Source organism: Nerophis ophidion, linkage group LG11 (assembly GCF_033978795.1).
Source record: "Nerophis ophidion isolate RoL-2023_Sa linkage group LG11, RoL_Noph_v1.0, whole genome shotgun sequence".
Classification (NCBI taxonomy): Eukaryota; Metazoa; Chordata; class Actinopteri; order Syngnathiformes; family Syngnathidae; genus Nerophis; species Nerophis ophidion.
The window spans coordinates 19140934-19164088 of NC_084621.1; the positions used below are offsets into that span (position 1 = coordinate 19140934).

Consider the following 23155-nt stretch of genomic DNA (forward strand, 5'->3'; position numbering starts at 1 on the left):
CAAGTACAACCCATTTATTATTCTGTTTTTTCGGTTGAATTCTGAAATATATATATATATATATATATATATATATATATATATATATACATCAAAAAAATTATAACAAATTAAAAATAATGTTATGAATGATTGACATTTAAGGCAGCAATAATTCACATCAAACATTTACTTTGACAATTTTGGGAGGCAAAAAATATTGCATATTTTGGTTTTGATAAATAGGGCATAAAACAACACATTTATCATTTTAAATTTAGTAGAAAATACAAAATACATGACATTTTTAATTCACCTCAAATATTCCCTTTTTGAAATTTTGGGGTGGAAAATACTGCATATTTTGTGTTTATTTTTTTGCCCAAAAAATTAAGTTTTCTTCGACAAAAAAGACATTAAAGAAACCAAAAATTGTTGTATTATATTGGTTGCCGTGTTGGGAAGACTGAAAAGTAAAAAATGATAAAATAAACTATATATATATATATAAATATATATATATATATATACACACACACACATACACACATATATATATATATACACAAACATACAAAAACACACATATACGTATACATACATATATATGTATGTATATTATACATACATATATATATATATACATACATACAAACACATATATATATATATATATACATACATACACACACACACATGTATATACATATATATACACACGAGTATATATATATATATATATATATATATATATATTTTAATATATATTTTATACATTTCTTTACACTTTTATGAGTGGGACCCTTTTGGATCCCCAAGAATTTTAATGTGATTTTTTATTTTATATTCATGGGCGAAATCAAATGAATGTTGTTATGAATTACTGACATATTTAAGGCAGCAATTAATTCACATCAAATATTTACTTAGAAATGTTTATATATAACATATTTTCTGTCCCCCCCCCCCCCAAAAAAAGTGGGTATTGATAAATAGGGCATAATACATAAAAAAAACACCAACATTTTAACAATAATACATGACATTTTTACTTGACCTCAAATATTCCCTTTTGAAATCTTTGGGGTGGAAAATATTGCATATTTTGTGTTTTTGCCCAAAAAATACAAAAAAAGTTTTTTTCCACACAAAAAGGCATTAAAGAAACTAAAAAGTAAAAGACAAAAACAACAGGAAGCGAATCTCGAGATTTTAGCGCTGAATAAAAAAATAAAATGACTTTTAAAAAAAAAAATCTTTATGTCAGGGCCCCTTTTGGATCCCCGGGACCAAACATGGCGGGAGCCCTAAAGATAAAAACAACAAAAAAACAAAAACAAGGATATATTGTGTTGGTTTTGAAGATGAAAAATATTAAAAATGCATGTTTTCATTTCAGTGGACAAAGTTTGGGAAGAGTTTTGACTCCGCCCACCTGACATAGCGCCCCGGATATAAAAAAAAGTCCATCTTCCAGGGAATGTTTGGCGTGCGCGGGCGTTAGCGAGCTAATGCTAATGCGTGTTAGCGAGCAGGAAATCTGCAACCTGCGCATCTCTCTTCATCTTTCAGTGCCAGCAAAAGTCTTGTGTGGAGATCCTTCACGTTGCTATGGCGACAGGCACCAGTACAGTCCCAGCGGAAGGAGGATCCAGGCGGAGGCGGGGCCCGGGGCGGCGGCGGACGGAGGAGTGGGAGGAGCCCGCGTAACGTCCATCAGGCGCGCCCGCTCGGCCGCCTCCATGCGGCTGTTGATGGCGCGCGTGGTCAGCAGGCGCACCCTGGAGGGACGCGGCTCCTTGCTGTCGGCCGGCGGCGGGGGCAGCGGCGTGGGGATGTGGCAAACCTGGATGGAGGGCGAGCAGCCCACCTCCAGCCAGCGCTGGAAGAGCGCCGACGTCAGCTTGAGGAGCTCCTCGGGGGAGGAGAAGAACGGGGCGAAGCGGGCCAAGTCCATCTCCTCCTGGAACCTCTGCATCAAATAATGCATCAAAATCAATGTTGTTATGAATGATTGACATATTTCATTTACTTTACTTCCTTAAGCGCCAAGAAAAAACAGTATGTTTTATTTTATAAATGTTATTATTTTGTTTTGAACTTAAGATAATTTTTGTGGATTTTTTTAAACAGTCATTGCTGTAAAAATAATAATGCATCAAAATCAATGTTGTTATGAATTATTGACATATTTACTTAACGTCGGAAAAAAGTACGATTTATTTTCTTTTGTTTCATTATTTTATTTTACAAGATTCTGAGAATTTTTACAGTTGGAAAAAAGTACAATTTGTTTTATTATTTTATTTTACAAGAATTTTGGGGGGATTTTGCTCCAAAAATAATGAATCAAAATAGATGTTATAAATTATTGACATATTTAAATTTACTTTCTCATGCATAGGAAAAAAAATGTTTTATTTTATAAATGTTATTATTTTATTTTAAATATCTATGAGAATTTTTGTGGGATTTTTTTTAAACGGTCATTGTTTTAAAAATAATAATGCATCAAAATCAGTGTTATAAATTATTGACATATTTAATTTACTTTCTTAAGCATTGGAAAAAAATGTTTTATTTTATAAATGTTATTATTTTATTTTAAATTTTTATGAGAATATTTTAAATTTTTATGAGAATTTTAGTGGGATTTTTTTAAACGGACATTGTTTTAAAAATAATAATGCATCAAAATCAATGTTGTTATGAATTGTTGACATATTTACTTAACGTCGGAAAAAAGTACGATTTATTTTCTTTTGTCTTATTATTTTATTTCACAAGATTCTGAGAATTTTTACAGTTGGAAAAAAGTACAATTTGTTTTATTATTTTATTTTACAAGAATTTTGCTCCAAAAATAATGAATCAAAATAGATGTTATAAATTATTGACATATCTAAATTTACTTTCTAATGCATAGGAAAAAAATAAGTTTTATTTTATAAATGTTATTTTATTTTAAATTTTCATGAGAATTTTAGTGGGATTTTTTTAAGCGGTCATTGCTTTAAAATAATAATGAATCATTATTAGGAATGATTGACAAATTTAATTTACTTTCTTAAGCGTCGGAAAAAAGTATGATTTATTTTATTATTTTATTTTACAAGATTCTGAGTACTTTGGGGGGATTTTATTTAAACGGCCATTGTCAAAAAATTAATAATGAATCAAAATTGTTGTGAATGATTGACATATTTACTTAATTTTACATTATTAAGCGTCAGAAAAAAGTATGTTTTATTTTATGAATGTTTTTATTTTGTTTTAAACTTATGACAATTTTAGTGGAATTTTTTTAAACAGTCATTGCTGTAAAAATAATAATGAATCAAAATCAATGTTATATATTATTGACATATTTAATATACTTTCTTAAGCGTTGGAAAAAAATGTGTTTTATTTTATAAATGTTATTATTTTAGTTTAAATTTCTATGAGAATTTTAGTGGGATTTTTTTTAAACGGACATTGTTTTAAAAATAATAATGCATCAAAATCAATGTTGTTATGAATTATTGACATATTTACTTAACGTCGGAAAAGAGTACGATTTATTTTCTTTTGTTTTATTATTTTATTTTACAAGAATTTGAGAATTTTTACAATCGGAAAAAAGAACAATTTATTTTATTATTTTATTTTACAAGATTCTAAGAATTTTGGAGGGATTTTGCTAAAAAAATAATGAATCAAAATAGATATTATAAATTATTGACATATTTAAATTTACTTTCTCATGCATAGGAAGAAAATATGTTTTATTTTATAAATGTTATTATTTTATTTTAAATATCTATGAGAATTTTTGTGGGATTTTTTTTAAACAGTCATTGTTTTAAAAATAATAACGCATCAAAATCAGTGTTATAAATTATTGACATATGCAATTTACTTTCTTAAGCGTTGGAAAAAAATTTGTTTTATTTTATAAATGTTATTATTTTATTTTAAATTTTTATGAGAATTTTTGTGGTATTTTTTTAAGCGGTAATTGCTTTAAAAATAATAATGAATCATTATTATGAACGATTGACATATTTAATTTACTTTCTTAAGCGTCGGAAAAAAAGTATGATTTATTTTATTATTTTATTTTACAAGATTCTGAGTATTTTGGGGGGATTTTATTTAAACGGTCATTGTCAAAAAATTAATAATGAATCAAAATTGTTGTGAATGATTGACATATTTATTTAATTTTACATTCTTAAGCGTCAGAAAAAAAGTATGTTTTATTTTATAAATGTTATTATTTTGTTTTAAACTTATGAGAATTTTAGTGGAATTTTTTTGAACAGTCATTGCTGTAAAAATAATAATGAATCAAAATCAATGTTATAAATTATTGACATATTTCATTTACTTTATTAAACCTCGGAAAAAAATTTGTTTTATTTTATCCATCCATCCATTTTCTACCGCTTATTCCCTTTCGGGGTCGCGGGGGGCGCTGGCGCCTATCTCAGCTATTTTATAAATGTTATTATTTCATTTTAAATCTTTATGAGAATTTTAGAGGGATTTTTTTTAAACGGACATTGTTTTCAAAATAATAATGCATCAAAATCAATGTTGTTATGAATGATTGACATATACATTTAGCTTTACTTAAGCATCTGAAAAAAAGTGTCAAATTTTCTAAATGTTATTTTATTTTAAACTTTTATAAGAATTTTAGTGGGATTTAAAAAAAAAAAAACAGTCACATATTTAATTTAAATTCTTAAGCGTTGGGGAAAAAAAGTATGTTTTATTTTATAAATGTTATTTTATTTTAAACTTTTATGAGAATTTTAATGGGATTTTTTTTAAACGGTCATTATTGACATATTTACTTAACGTCGGACAAAAGTACGATTTATTTTCTTTTGTTTTATTATTTTATTTTACAAGATTCAGAGAATTTTTACAGTCGGAAAAAAGTACAATTTGTTTTATTATTTTATTTTACAAGAATTTTGGGGGGATTTTGCTAAAAAAAAAAATGAATCAAAATAGATGTTATAAATTATTGACATATTTAAATTAACTTTCTCATGCATAGGAAAAAAATATGTTTTATTTTATAAATGTTATTATTTTATTTTAAATATCAATGAGAATTTTAGTGGGATTTTTTTCTAAACGGTCATTGTTTTAAAAATAATAACGCATCAAAACCAGTGTTATAAATTATTGACATATTTAATTTACTTTCTTAAGCGTTGGAAAAAAAATGTTTTATTTTATAAATGTTATTATTTCATTTTAAATTTTTATGAGAATTTTAGTGGGATTTTTTTTAAACGAACATTGTTTTAAAAATAATAATGCATCAAAATCAATGTTGTTATGAATGATTGACATATTTACTTAACGTCGGAAAAGTTAGATTTATTTACTTTTGTTTTATTATTTTATTTTAGAAAATATTCTGAGAATTTTTACAGTCGGAAAAAAGTAAAATTAATTTTATTATTTTATTTTACAAGATTCTGAGAATTTTGGGGGGATTTTGCTCCAAAAATAATGAATCAAAATCGATGTTATAAATTATTGACCTATTTAATTTACTTTCTCAAGCGTAGGAAAAAAATATATGTTTTATTTTATAAATGTTATTATTTTATTTTCAATATTTATGAGAATTTTAGTGAGATTTTTTTAAAACGGTCATTGTGTTAAAAATAATAATGCATCAAAATTAGTGTTATAAATTATTGACATGTTTAATTTACTTTTTTAAGCGTCGGAAAAAAAGTATGTTTAATTCTATAAATGTTATTATTTTATTTTAAACTTTTATCAGCATTTTAGTGGGATTTTTTTTTAAACAGTCATTGCTTTAAAAATAATAATGAATCAAAATCAGTGTTGTTATGAATGATTGACATAATTTTACACATTAAGCGTCAGAAAAAAAAGTATGTTTTATTTTGTAAATATTATTTTATTTTAAACTTTTGAGAATTTTAGTGGGATTTTTTTAAAACGGTCATTTCTTAAAAAAAAAAAATCTATCAAAATCAATGCTGTTGTAAATGATTGACACATTTCTTAACTTTACTTACTTAATTAAGCGTCGAAAAAAGTATGATTTATTTTATTTATTTCATTATTATTTTTTTCAAAATTCTGAGAATTTTGGGGGTATTTTTTAAACCCTCATTGCTCAAAAAATAATAATCAAAATCAATATTGCTATGAATGATTGACATATTTACTTAATTTTACATATTAAGCATCAGGAAAAAAAAGTGTTTTATTTTATAAATGTTATTATTTTATTTTAAACTTTTATGACAATTTTAAAGGGATTTTTTTTAAACGGTCATTTCTTTTAAAAAATAATGCATCAAAATCAATGTTGTTGTGAATGATTGACATATTTACTTAACTTTACTTACTTAAAAAAAGTATGATTTATTTTCTCTATTTTATAATTTTTTTTTTCAAGATTCTGAGAATTTTGGGGGTATTTTTTTAAACCGTCATTGCTCAGAAAATAATAATCAAAATCAATGTTATGAATGATTGACATATTTCCTTAATTTTACATATTTACGTCAGAAAAAAAGTATGTTTTATTTTATAAATGTTATTATTTTATGTTAAACTTTTATGAGAGTTTTAATGGGAATTTTAACATTGCTCAAAAAATAATAATGCATCAAAATCAATGTTATAAATGATTGACATATTTAATTTACTTTTTCTTAAGCCTTGAAAAAAAGTATGATTTATTTGATTGTTTTATTATTTTATTTTACAAGATTCTGAGTATTTTGGGGTGATTTTATTTAAAAGGTCATCGCTCAAAAATAATAATGAATAAAAATGGTTGTGAATGATTGACATATTTACTTTACTTTCTTGAGCGTCGGGAAAAAAAGTATGTTTTATTTTATAAATATTATTATTTTAATCGACACTTATGAGAATTTTAGTGTGTTTTTTTTTAAACGGTCATTGTTTTAAAAATAATGAATCAAAATCGATGTTATGAATTATTGACACATTCACTTTACTATCTAGAGCGTCTGAAAAAAATGTGTTTTATTTTATAAATGTTATTTTATTTTAAACTATTATAAGAATTTTAGTGGGATTTTTTAAAAACGGTCATTGTTATAAAAATAATAATGAATCAAAATCAATGTTATGAATTATTGACATTTAATTTACATTCTTTAGCGTAGGGAAAAAAAGTATGTTTTATTTTCTAAATGTTATTTTATTTTAAACTTTTATAAGAATTTTAGTGGGATTTTTTAAAAAAACAGTCATTGTTTTAAAAAATAATGCATCAAAATCAATGTTATGAATTATTGACATATTTAATTTACTTTCTTAAGCGTCAGAAAAAAGTATGTTTTATTTTATAAATGTTATTATTTTATTTTAAACTTTTAAAATAATTTTAGTGGGATATTTTTTAAACGGTCATTGTTTTAAAAATAATAATAATGCATCAAAATCAATGTTGTTATGAATTTGTTATAAATTTAATTTACTTTAGTTTCTTAAGCCTCGAAAAAAAGTATGATTTTTTTGGATTGTTTTATTATTTTATTTTACAAAATTCTGAGTATTTTGGGGGGATTTTATTTAAAAGGTCATTAATCAAAAAATAATAATGAATAAAAATGGTTGTGAATGATTGACATATTTACTTTACTTTCTTAAGCGTTGGGAAAAAAAGTAAGTTTTATTTTATAAATGTTATTTTATTTTAAACTTTTATGAGGGTTTTAGTGTTTTTTTTTTTAAACGGTCATTGTTTTAAAAATAATAATGCATAAAAATCAATGTTACTTAAGCGTCTGAAAAAAAGCATCTAATTTTCTAAATGTTATTTTATTTTAAACTTTTATAAGAATTTTTTTTTTTTTTAAAACAGTCATTTAAAAAAAAAAAAAATAATGCATCAAAATCAATGTTATGATCTATTGACATATTTAATTTACTTTCTTAAGCGTCAGAAAAAGAGTATGTTTTATTTTATAAATGTTATTTTATTTTAAACTTTTACAAGAATTTTAGTGGGATATTTTTCATATGGTCATTGTTTTAAAAATAATAATGAATCAAAATCAATGTTGTTATGAATGATTGACATATTTACTTAACTTTACTTACTTAAGCATCGAAAAAAAGTATGATTTATTTTATTATTTTATTATATGAGTGGGACCCTTCTGGGTCCTCCAGAAATTTAATGGGATTTTTTTTTTTGTATCCAAATCCGGCGTGATGCTTCCTTGCATCCGCTCGCTTGCCAGCTCATATCACTAATCGTTAGGCCGTATCGATCCCGAGGCCAGCGGGTTTGAGCTCACCTCTGTGTTTTTGTTCTTCCGGATGATTCTTTCCAGTGTTTGCTTGAGGTCGAAGACCAAGGAGCGGTTGAGGTGCTGGTCCCACAGGTTGTTCAGGAGCACGTTCCAGGACTCCAGGAGGACGATGGCAGCAGGAAACACACAACACTGGCGGGGGAAGTCAGCTGTGTCAAACAACAACAACAACAACAACAACAACAACAACATCGGCCAATCAGCAAGCAGGCGGGGCGATACAGCTGAAAACTGTCCCGATATTAGTCTTTTATATATATCGATCATTACTGACTATTTTTATGGCCTTTGGATTTGTATTTATTTATTGTCTTTTTTATTTATTTATTTTTATTGTATTATTAATTGTATATATTTAATGTATTATGTATTGTATTATTTACTGACGTATTTCTTTATTGTAATTATTTATTGTGTTATTTATTGATGTATTTATTTATTGTATTTATTTATTGTATTATTTATTGATGTTTATTTAATGTATTATTTATTGATATATTTATTTAATGTATTATTTATTGATGTATTTATTAAATGTATTATTTATTGATGTATTTATTTATTGTATTTATTTATTGATGTAATTATTTAATGTACTTACTTATTGTATTCACTTATTGTATTTATTTATTTATTGGAATTATTTATTGTATTATTTATTGATGTATTTATTAATTGTATTATTTATTGATGTATTTATTTAATGTATTTATTTATTGTATTACTTGTTGAATTTATTTAATGTACTTATTGTATTTATTTATTGTATTATTTATTTATATATTTATTTATTGTATTATTTGTTGTGTTTATGTATTGTATCATTTATTATATTTATTTATTGTATAATTTATTGATGTATTTATTTATTGTATTTATTTATTGTATTATTTAATGATGTTTATTTAATGTATTATTTATTGATATATTTATTTAATGTATTATTTATTGATGTATTTTCTAAATGTATTATTTATTGATGTATTTATTTATTGTATTATTTATTGTATTTATTTATTGATGTAATTATTTAATGTACTTACTTATTGTATTCACTTATTGTATTTATTTATTTATTGGAATTATTTATTGTATTATTTATTGATGTATTTATTAATTGTATTATTTATTGATGTATTTATTTAATGTATTTATTTATTGTATTACTTGTTGAATTTATTTAATGTACTTATTGTATTTATTTATTGTATTATTTATTTATGTATTTATTTATATATTTATTTATTGTATTATTTGTTGTGTTTATGTATTGTATCATTTATTATATTTATTTATTGTATAATTTATTGATGTATTTATTTATTGTATTTATTTAATGTATTATTTATTGTATTTGTTTATTGTATTATTTATTGTATTACTTATTGTATTTATTTAGTATATTTATTTATTGTATTATTTATTGATTTATGTATTTATTGTATTATTTATTGTATTACTTATTGTATTTATTTATTGCATCATTTATTTATTGTAGAATTTATTGTATTTATTAATGTATTTATTTCATGTATTATTTATTGTTTATATTTATTGTATTACTTATTGTATTTATTTAGTAGATTTATTTGTATTATTTATTGATGTATGTATTTCTTGTATTATTTATTGTATTACTTATTGTATTTATTTATTGTAGTATTTATTTATTGATGTATTCATTTTATTTATTTATTTAATTAATTTATTGTATTATTTAGTATATTTATGTATTGTATTATTTATTGATGTATGTATTTATTGTATATTTATTGTATTTGTTTATTGTATTTATTTATTGATGTATTATTTAATGTATTATTTATTGTATCTGTTGTATTATTTATTGTATTTATTTATTGTATCTATTTAGTATATTTATTTATTGTATTATTTATTGATGTATGTATTTATTCTATTACTTATTGCATTTATTTATTGTATTATTTAATTTATTGTATTATTTATTAATTGTATTTATTTATTTATTGATGTATTTATTTCATGTAATATTTATTGTATTTATTTATTGTATTATTTATAGTATTTTTTATTGTATTATTTATTGATGTATGTATTTATTGTATTACTTATTGTATTACTTATTGTATTATTTATTGTGTTTATTTATTTAATGTATTATTTATTGTATTATTAATTGTAGTTATTTATTGTATTATTTAGTATATTTATCTATTGCATTATTTATTGATGTATGCATTTGTTGTAATATTTATTGTATTACTTATTGCATGTATTTATTGTATTTATTTATTGATGTATTTATTTAATGTATTATTTATTGTACTTATTTATTGTTTTATTTAGTATATTTATCTATTGCATTATTTATTGATGTATGTATTTATTGTAATATTTATTGTATTACTTATTGTATTTATTTACTGTATTATTGATTGTACTATTGATTATTATCTGTGGATTTGATTTGAGACGTAACCTTCCACTGAGGAAGAAAGTGTAGCAAATAGTGCAACCTGGGGAAATGTAAAAAGAGAACAGGAATGTCACACTCCTTTTTATTAAAGGCCACTTACAGCTGCCCTCAGAGGGCCACTTTAAATGATGTATGGCGATACATATGGGTATGGTGATATATATGGGTATGGTTGTATGGTGATACATATGGTTATGGTGGTATGGCGATACATGGTGGTATGGTGATACATATGGGTATGGTGGTATGGTGATACATATGGGTATGGTGATACATATGGGTATGGTGGTATGGCGATACATGGTGGTATGGTGATACATATGGGTATGGTGGTATGGTGATACATTTGGGTATGGTGATACATATGGGTATGGTGGTATGGCGATACATTTGGGTATGGTGATACATATGGGTATGGTGGTATGGTGATACATTTGGGTATGGTGATACATATGGGTATGGTGGTATGGCGATACATGGTGGTATGGTGTTACATATGGGTATGGTGGTATGGTGATACATTTGGGTATGGTGATACATATGGGTATGGTGGTATGGTGATACATATGGGTATGGTGGTATGGTGATACATATGGGTATGGTGATACATATGGGTATGCTGGTATGGCGATACATATGGGTATGGTGATATAAATGGGTATGGTTGTATGGTGATACATATGGTTATGGTGGTATGGCGATATATAAGGGTATGGTGATACAGATGGGTATGGTGGTATGGTGATACATTTGGGTATGGTGATACATATGGGTATGGTGGTATGGCGATACATTTGGGTATGGTGATACATATGGGTATGGTGGTATGGCGATACATGGTGGTATGGTGATACATATGGGTATGGTGGTATGGTGATACATTTGGGTATGGTGATACATATGGGTATGGTGGTATGGTGATACATATGGGTATGGTGATACATATGGGTATGGTGATACATATGGGTATGGTGGTATGGTGATACATATGGGTATGGTAATACATATGGGTATGGTGGTATGGTGATACATATGGGTATGGTGGTATGGTGATACATATGGGTATGGTGATACAAATGGGTATGGTGGTATGGTGATACATATGGGTATGGTGATACAAATGGGTATGGTGGTATGGTGATACATATGGGTATGGTGATACAAATGGGTATGGTGGTATGGTGATACATATGGGTATGGTGATACATATGGGTATGGTGGTATGGTGATACATATGGGTATGGTGGTATGGTGATACATATGGGTATGGTGATACATATGGGTATGGTGATACATATGGGTATGGTGATACAAATGGGTATGGTGGTATGGTGATACATATGGGTATGGTGGTATGGTGATACATATGGGTATGGTGATACATATGGATATGGTGATACATATGGGTATGGTGATACATATGGGTATGGTGGTATGGTGATACATATGGGTATGGTGGTATGGTGATACATATGGGTATGGTGATACATATGGGTATGGTGATACATATGGGTATGGTGGTATGGTGATACATATGGGTATGGTGGTATGGTGATACATATGGGTATGGTGGTATGGTGATACATATGGGTATGGTGATACATATGGGTATGGTGGTATGGTGCGCCTCACTCACCGGGTCGTCGTCACAGAGCATGGTGGTGGTGTAGCGGTGTGAGACGTAGTAGTTCTTGGGAAAGACTGTGCGCTGGAAGGAGGAGGAGGAGGAGAGAGAGACAGAGAGAGAGAGAGAAAGAAAGAAGAAGGCTGAAATGAGGGTTGGTGGCGCGGTCGCCGTGGCAACAGGCGGTGAGGAAGGGAACTCACAAAGCCGGCGGGGTTGGCGTCGATGGTGGCCTTCACGTTGGTCACTGCCTCCCAGTCGGGGTCACACGCGCCGCATTGGACCGTCACCACTGATAGCAACAGCAAAACTGCCACAGGAAACACAACTTTATTCACTTCCTGTCTGCTTGACACCACTTCTACTCACTTCCTGTCTGCTTGACAAGACTTACATCCATTTTGCTGGCTAATAGTCCATCCATCTATTTTCTACCGCTTGTCCCTTTTGGGGTCGCGGGGGTGCTGTTATTATACTATTATATCATAATTGATTATATAGGGGACGGCGTGGCGCAGTGGAAGAGTGGCCATGCGCAACCCGAGCGTCCCTGGTTCAATTCCCACCTAGTACCAACCTCGTCACGTCCGTTGTGTCCTGAGCAAGACACTTCACCCTTGCTCCTGATGGGTGCTGGTTGGCGCCTTGCATGGCAGCTCCCTCCATCAGTGTGTGAATGTGTGTGTGAATGGGTAAATGTGGAAGTAGCGTCAAAGCGCTTTGAGTACCTTGAAGGTAGAAAAGCGCTATACAAGTACAACCCATTTATTTATTTATAATTATTATATTATATCGTAATAATTATTATATTATGACCCAATAATGTATTATTATATCAAATTTATTATAATTATATATTACATACTATAATAATAATATATATTAAAATTATAATTAAAGACTATAATAAATGATTATTATAGTTGTTATACTACGATATAATAATGTATATTACTATAATACAATAAAATAATGTATAATGATATTTACTATATTATAATAATTTATTATTATAATATAAATAATAAATAAATATACATACATATATTCATATATACACCACACACATATACATATACATATATACATATATATATAAATAAATATAAACATAATATGTGTGTGTATATATATATATATATATATATACACACACATATTATGTTTATATTTATATATATATACACGCATATATATACATACATACACACACATTATATTATATTATATATATACATATATACACATATATATACACATTAGGGGTGTGGGAATATATATACATATATATATATATATATATATATATATTATATATATATATATATATTATACACACACACGCACGCATGCACACACACACACACAAACACACATACTGTATATGCATACATACACATATCTACATACATACACACACAAATATACATATACACACGCATATATATATATATATATATATATATATATATATATATACATACATACATATATAAACACACACACACATATACTGTATATATTTACACACACATACATACATAATACATACATACATATATACATATAAATATATATACATACATACATATAAATATATATTCATACATGTACATATAAATATATATATATATATAAATACTTCACATATTGAACATAAACATTAATGAAAGAGTGAATTTAAGAATACATATTATCAACCTTCTTTACACAAGCCATCATTTTACTCCACATATTGAACATAAACATTAATGAAAGAGTGAATTCAGGAATAAATATTATCAACCTTCTTTACACAATACATAATTTTACTCCACATATTGAACATAAACATTAATATTAATGAAAGAGTGAATTAAGAAATACATATTATCAATCTTCTTAACACGGTCCATCATTTTACTCCACCTATTGAACATAAACATTAATGAATGAATGAAATTAGGAATAAATATTATCAACCTTCTTTACACAGCCCGTCATTTTACTCCACATATTGAACATAAATATTAATGAATGAATGAATTTAGGAATAAATATTATTAACCTTCTTTACACAATCCATCATTTTACTCCACATATTGAACGTGAACATTAATGAAAGAGTGAATTTAGGAATACATACAGTATTATCAACCTTCTTTACACAATCCATCATTTTGCTCCACATATTGAACATAATAACTAATGAAAGAGTGAATTTAGGAATAATTATCAACCTTCTTAAAACAAGCCATCATTTTACTCCACAAATTGAATGAACATAAACACAAATGAAAGAGGGAATTTAGGAATAAATACCAACCTTCTTTATATAATCCAACATTTTACTCCACATTTTGAACATACTGCAGCGCTACTGCATCAAAAAGTGACACCAGTGTGTAAATGATATCACCACATGGAATCAGGGAGACTTCAGAAAAACCAGTGTCAGCAACTACAGTTGGTCGCTACATCTGTAAGTGCAACTTAAAACTCTACTATGCAAAGCCACAGCCATTTATCAACAACACCCAGAAACGCCGTCGGCTCCGCTGGGCCCGAGCTCATCTAAGATGGACTGATGCAAAGTGGAAAGGTGTTCTGTGTTCTGACAGGTCCACATTTCAAATTATATTTGGAAACTGTGGACGTGGTGTCCTCCGGAACAAAGAGTAAAATAACCATTCGGATTGTTATAGGCGCAAAGTTTAAAAGCCAGCATGTGTGATGGTATGGGGGTGTATTAGTGGCCAAGGTCTGGGTAACTTAACTTACACATCTGTGAAGGCACCATTAATGCTGGAAGGTACATACAGTTTTTGGAGCAACGTATGTTGTTATAATGGACGCCCCTGATTATTAAATGTGTTTACTTGTTACTTCGTGGTCTCTGCTCACTGTCTTGTATTATTACATTGCTCAGGTTTCCTGACTCTCAATAAACAACATTTTACTCCACATGTTGACAGACTTTAGGTTTTGTTGAAGACAATAATGTTGCATGATCATATTAATACACATAATTTTAGTTCTACTCCACATGTTGAATACTTTTACTCCACATATTGACTGACTTTAGGTTTTGTTTTAGACAATTATGTTTCATGATCATATTAGTACATTATTTTAGTGTTTTACTCCACATGTTGAATAATTTTACTCCACATATTGACAAGACTTTAGGTTTTGTTGAAGACAATGTTTCATGATCATATTAGTACATTATTTTAGTGTTTTACTCCACATGTTGAATAATTTTACTCCACATATTGACAAGACTTTAGGTTTTGTTGAAGACAGTAATGTTTCATGATCATATTAGTACATTATTTTAGTGTTTTACTCCACATGTTGAATAATTTTACTCCACATATTGACAACACTTTAGATTTTGTTTTAGACAATAATGTTTCATGATCATATTAGTGCATTATTTTAGTGTTTTACTCCACATGTTGAATAATTTTACTCCACATATTGACAAGACTTTAGGTTTTGTTGAAGACAATAATGTTTTATGATCATATTAGTACATTATTTTAGTGTTTTATTCCACATGTTGAATAATTTTACTCCACATATTGACAACACTTTAGGTGTTGTTTTAGACAATAATGTTTCATTAACATATTAGTGCATTATTTTAGTGTTTTACTCCACATGTCGACTAATTTTACTCCACATTTTGACAGACTTTAGGTTCTGTTTAAGACAATATTTTTTCATGATCATATTAGTACAATATTTTAGTGTTTTACACCACATGTTGAATAATTTTACTCCATACATTGACAAGACTTTAGGTTTCATTTAAGACAATAAAGTATCATGATCATATTAATACATTATTTGAGTTATTTCTCTCAACCTCCACATGTTGAACAATTTTACTCCACATTTTGACAGACTGTAGGTTTAATTGAAGACAATAATGTTTCATGATCATATTAGTACATTATTAGTGTTTTACTACAAATGTTGAATAATTGTACTCCACATTTTGACAGATTTTAGGTTTTGTTGAAGACTAATGTTTCATATTCATATTAGTACATTATTTTAGTTCTTTACTCCACATGTTGAATACTTTAACTCCACATATTGACAAAACTTTATGTTTTGTTGAAGACAATAATGTTTCATGATCATATTAGTACATTATTTTAGTTCCACATGTCGAATATTTTTACTCCACATATTGACAGACTTTAGGTTTTGTTGAAGACAATAAAGTTTCATGATCACATTAGTACATTATTTTAGTTCTTTACTCCACGTGTTGTATAATTTTACTCCACATTTTGACGATACTTTAGGTTTTGCTGAAGACAATAATGTTTCATGATCATATTAGTATATTATTTTAGTGTTTTACTCCACATATTGAATAATTTTACTCCACATATTGACACACTTTAGTTTTTTTTGAAGACAATAATGTTTCATGATCATATTAGTACATTATTTTAGTTCCACATGTTGAATCATTTTACTCCACATATTGACAATACTTTAGGTTTTGTTAAAGGCAATATTTTTTCATGATCATATTAGTATATTATTTTAGTGTTTTACTTCACATATTGACAGACTTTAGGTTTTTTGAAGACAATAATGTTTCATGATCATATTAGTACATTATTTTAGCTCCACATGTTAAATAATTTTACTCCACATATTGACACACTTTAGGAATTGTTGAAGACAATAATGCTTCATGATCATATTAGTACATTATTGTTGTTCTTTCCTCCATATGTTGAATAATTTTACTCCACATATTGACAATACTTTAGGTTTTAAGACAATATTTTTCCATGATAATATTAGTACATTATTTTTGTGTTTTACTCCACATGTTGAGTAATTTTACTCCACATATTGACAGGCGTAGATTTAATTGAAGACAATAACTCTTCATGATTATATTAGTACATTATTTTAGCTCCACATGTTAAATAATTTTACTCCACATTGTGACACTTTAGGAATTGTTGAAGACAATAATGTTTCATGATCATATTAGTACATTATTGTTGTTATTTACTCCACATGTTGAATACTTTTAATCCACATATTGACAGACTTTAGGTTTTTTTGAAGACAATAATGTTGCATGATCATATTAGTACATTATTTTAGTTCTTTACTCCACATGTTGCATAATTTTACTCCACATTTAGACAGACTTTAGGTTTTGTTGAAGACAATAACGTTTCATGATCATATTAGTACATTATTTTAGTGTATTACTCCACATGTTGAATACTTTTACTCCACATATTGACAATACTTTAGGTTTTGTGTAAGACAATATTTTTCCATGATCATAATAGTACATTATTTTAGTGTTTTACTCCACATGTTGAATAATTTTACTCCACATATTGACAGGCGTAGATTTAATTGAAGACAATAACTCGTCATGATTATATTAGTACATTATTTTAGTTCCACGTGTTGAATAATTTTACTCCACATATTGACAGACTTTAGGTTTTTTGAAGACAATAATGTTGCATGATCAAATTGGTGCATTATATTAGTTCATTACGCCACATGTTGTATAATTTTACTCCACATTTTGACAGACTTTAGGTTTTGTTGAAGACAATTTTTTTCATGATCATGTTAGTACATTAATTTAGTGTTTTACTTCACATGTCGAATACTTTTACTCCACATACTGACAGACTTTAGGTTTTGTTGAAGACAATAACGTTTCATGATCATATTAGTACATTATTTTAGTTCCACATGTTGAATTATTTTACTCCACATATTGACAATACTTTAGGTTTTGTTTAAGAAAATATTTTTTCTTGATTATATTAATAGTGAAGTGAATTTTATTTATATAGCGCTTTTCTCAAATGACTCAAAGCGCTTTACATAGTGACACCCAATATCTAAGTTCCATTTAAACCAGTGTGGGTGGCACTGGGAGCAGGTGGGTAAAGTGTCTTGCCCAAGGACACAACGGCAGTAACTAGGATGGCACAAGCGGGAATCGAACCTGCAACCCTCAAGTTGCTGACACGGCCACTCTACCAACCGAGCTATGCCGCCCCATGATCATATTAGTACATTATTTTAGTATTTTACTCCACATGTTGAATAATTTTACTCCACATATTGACAGGCGTAGATTTAATTGAAGACAATAACTCTTCATGATTATATTAGTAAATTATCTTAGTTCCACATGTTGAATAATTTTACTCCACATATTGACAATATTTTAGGTTTTACTGAAGACAATAGCTCTTCATGTTTATATTAGTACATTATTTTAGTTCTTTACTCCACATGTTGCATAAATTTACTCCACATATTGACAGACTTTAGGTTTTGTTGAAGACAACAAAGTTTCATGATCATATTAGTACAATATTTTAGTTCTTTACTCCACACGTTGAATAATTTTACTCCACATATTGACAGACTTTAGGTCTTGTTGAAGACAATAAAGTTTCATGATCATGTTAGTACATTATTTTAGTATATTACTCCACATATTGACAATACTTTTGGTTTTGTTTAAGACAATATTTTTCCATGATCATATTAGTACATTATTTTAGTGTTTTACTCCACATGTTGAATAATTTTACTCCACATATTGACAGGCATAGATTTAATTGAAGACAATAACTCTTCATGATTATATTAGTACATTATTTTAGTTCCACATGTTGAATAATTTTACTCCACATATTGACAATATTTTAGGTATTGCTGAAGACAATAACTCTTCATGATTAGTACATTATTTTAGTTTTTCCCTCCTTGATGTTGAATACTTTTACTCCACATATTGACAGACTTTAGATTTTTTTGAAGACAATAATGTTTCATTATCATGTTAGCACAATTTTTGTTAGTGTTTTACTCCACATGTTGAATAATTTTACTCCACATTGTGACACTTTAGGAATTGTTGAAGACAATAATGTTTCATGATCATATTAGTACATTATTGTTGTTCTTTACTCCACATGTTGAATAATTTTACTCCACATATTGACAATACTTTGGGTTTTGTTTAAGACAATATTTTTTCATGATCATATTAGTATATTATTTTAGTGTTTTACTCCACATATTGAATAATTTTACTCCACATATTGACACAGTTTAGGTTTTTTGAAGACAATAATGTTTCATGATCATATTAGTACAACATTTTAGCTCCACGTTAAATAATTTTACTCCACATATTGACACACTTTAGGAATTGTTGAAAACAATAATGTTTAATGATCATATTAGTACATTATTGTTGTTCTTTACTCCATATGTTGAATAATTTTACTCCACATATTGACAATACTTTAGGTTTTAAGACAATATTTTTCCATGATAATATTAGTACATTATTTTAGTGTTTTACTCCACATGTTGAGTAATTTTACTCCGCATATTGACAGGCGTAGATTTAATTGAAGACAATTCTTCATGATTATATTAGTACATTATTTTAGCTCCACATGTTAAATAATTTTACTCCACATTGTCACACTTGAGGAATTGTTGAAGACAATGTTTCATCCATCCATCCATTTTCTACCGCTTATTCCCTTTCGGGGTCGCGGGGGGCGCTGGCGCCTATCTCAGCTACAATCGGGCGGAAGGCAGGGTACACCCTGGACAAGTCGCCACCTCATCGCAGGGCCAACACAGATAGACAGACAACATTCACACTCACATTCACACACTAGGGCCAATTTAGTGTTGCCAATCAACCTATCCCCAGGTGCATGTCATGATCATATTAATACATTATTGTTATTCTTTACTCCACATGTTGAATAATTTTACTCCACATATTGACAATACTTTAGGTTTTGTTAAGGACAATATTTTTTCATGATAATATTAGTATATTATTTTAGTGTTTTACTCCACATATTGAATAATTTTACTACACATATTGACACACTTTAGGTTTTTTGAAGACAATAATGTTTAATGATCATTTTAGTACATTTGTTTTAGTGTTTTACTCCACATGTTGAATACTTTTACTCCACATATTGACAACACTTTAAGTTTTGTTGAAGACATTGTTTCATGACCATCTTAGTACATTATTTTAGTGTTTTACTCCACATGTTGAATCATTTTACTCCACATATTGACAACACTTTAGGTTTTGTTGAATACAATAATGTTTCATGATCATATTAGTACAATATTTTAGTGTTTTACACCACATGTTGAATAATTTTACTCCACATATTGACAGACATTAGGTTTTTTGAAGACAATTAAGTTTCATGATCAAATATTAGTACATTATTTTAGTTCTTTAATCCACATGTTGTATAATTTTACTCCACATTTTGACAGACTGTAGCTTTAATTGAAGACAATAATGTTTCACGATCATATTTGTACATTATTAGTGTTTTACTCCACATGTTGAATAATTTTACTCCACATATTGACAGACTTTGTTTTGTTGAAGACAATAATGTTTCATGATCATATTAGTACATTATTTTAGTTCCACGTGTTGAATAATTCTACTCCACATTTTGACAGACTTTAGGTTTTGCTGAAGACAACAACTCTTCATGATTATATTAGTACATTATTTTAGTTCTTTAGTCCACATGTTGCATAATTTTACTCCACATATTGACAGACTTTAGGTTTTGTTGAAGACAATAATGTTTCATGATCATATTAGCACATTATTTTAATTATTTACTCCACATGTTGAATAATTTTACTCCACATATTGACATACTTTAGGTTTTGCTGAAAACAATAATGTTTCATGATCATATTAGTACATTATTTTAGTGTTTTACCCCACATGTTGAATAATTCTACTCCACATATTGACAGACTTTAGGTTTTGTTCAGGACAATAATGTTGCATGATCATATTAATACATTATTTTAGTGTTTTACTCCACATGTTGAATAATTTTACTCCACATATTGACAACACTTTAGGTTTTGTTGAAGACAATAATGTTTCATGATCATATTAGTACATTATTTTAGTTCCACATGTTGAATAATTTTACTCCACATATTGACAATATTTTAGGTTTTGCTGAAGACAGTAACTCTTCATGATCATATTAGTACATTATTTAAGTTCTTCACTCCACATGTTATATACTTTTACTCCACATATTGACAGACTTTAGGTTTTTTTGAAGACAATAATGTTTCATGATCATGTTAGCACATTTTATTTTCGTGTTTTACTCCACATGTTGAATAGTTTTACTCCACATTGTGACACTTTAGGAATTTCATGATCATATTAGTACATTATTGTTGTTCTTTACTCCATATGTTGAATAATTTGACTCCACATATTGACAATACTTTAGGTTTTGTTTAAGACAATATGTTTTCATGATCATATTAGTATATTATTTTAGTGTTGTACTCCACATATTGAATCATTTTACTCCACATATTGACACACTTTAGGTTTTTTGAAGACAATAATGTTTCATGATCATATCAGTACATTATTTTAGTTCCACATGTTGAATAATTTTACTCCACATACTGACAGGCGTAGATTTAATTGAAGACAATAACTCTTCATGATTATATTAGTACATTATTTTAGTTCCACATGTTGAATAATTTTACTCCACATATTGACAATATTTTAGGTTTTCCTGAAGACAATAACTCTTCATGATCATATTAGTACATTATTTTAGTTCTTTGCTCCATATGTTGACATGTGTGTACAAGGTGTTGTCTATCATGAGTCAGCAGCGTGTTTGTTTACAGTCTCCTCCCTCTACATGTACAGTATGTATATGTATGTATATGTGTAGAGAAGAGAGCTTGCTCACCTGGCAGTGACATCCTTTTATCTTTCCAAAAAGGGACACTTCTCCATTTCCGAGCTGCTCCACCAACAGTCCGAGTCCAAGTTGCGCTCAGCGGCGTCTCATCCCGCCCTTCTGGAACTTTCCGGCAAGACCGCCGTCACGCCATCACTCCGCGGGCCCGCTAAACAGCCTGTTTATTCCGGGCGCGGAGCCGTGTGTTCCTCCGCGGGACGACGCGTGGCTAAAGTGAAAGTGTCGCCGCGCCGCCGCTGCGCGCTCCCTTTAAGAGGCGCGCCCCTCCCCCACGCGTTAGTCATGGCGTATGCTTTTAATTTGAAGGTCTTCCGGCCTCATCATCCTCACATGATCCGCGCTTTTATATCGGCAGGCCCACGTGACCGTCACCTTGGAAAATGAGCTCACTCGCCCGGCGACGTCCAGGCTGCCGGAAGTCGTCGTCACGTGACACCTTGTCCTTCCTGCCCGCAAAACAACACGTTAAGGTATCGGCACCTCGTCGAGCTGTATCCCACTTCCGGTGGGATGCTCCAATAAAAGCCTGCATTCCTCCCGCTTTTCTCCGAGCAAAAGTGCAGACTTTCATCACTTTTTTCCCACCTCAGACACGCGTCGTCCTGTTTGATACGTGAGCGGCGGAATAAAGCCGAACTCCTCGTCCGCTCCGCTCCTCGCCACAGGGGGGCGCCAATGAGAAGAAAAGACCGTTTCGCTCCATTTCTTTCTATGAATTAAAGGCCTACTGAAATGAGATTTTCTTATTTAAACGGGGATAGCAGGTCCATTCTATGTGTCATACTCGATCATTTCGCGATATTGCCATATTTTTGCTGAAAGGATTTAGTAGAGAACATCCACGATAAAGTTTGCAACTTTTTATTGCTAATAAAAAAGCCTTGCATGTACCGGAAGTAGCAGACGATGTGCGCAT

The 23155-nt window shown here is 28.6% G+C and overlaps 1 protein-coding gene across 1 annotated transcript; it reads right to left on the reverse strand.

Moving 5' to 3' along the window:
- Positions 1–1003: 1003 nt before the first annotated feature.
- Positions 1004–22629, reverse strand: zgc:174888 (uncharacterized protein LOC558116 homolog). The gene is made up of 5 exons (XM_061915283.1): positions 22228–22629; positions 12607–12713; positions 12416–12487; positions 8307–8453; positions 1004–1951 (listed from the first exon to the last, which is right to left on the reverse strand). The coding sequence occupies exons 1-5, from the start codon at positions 22238–22240 to the stop codon at positions 1589–1591; spliced, it is 702 nt and encodes a 233-aa protein (XP_061771267.1). The 5' UTR covers positions 22241–22629; the 3' UTR covers positions 1004–1588.
- Between the last annotated feature and the right edge of the window lie 526 nt (positions 22630–23155).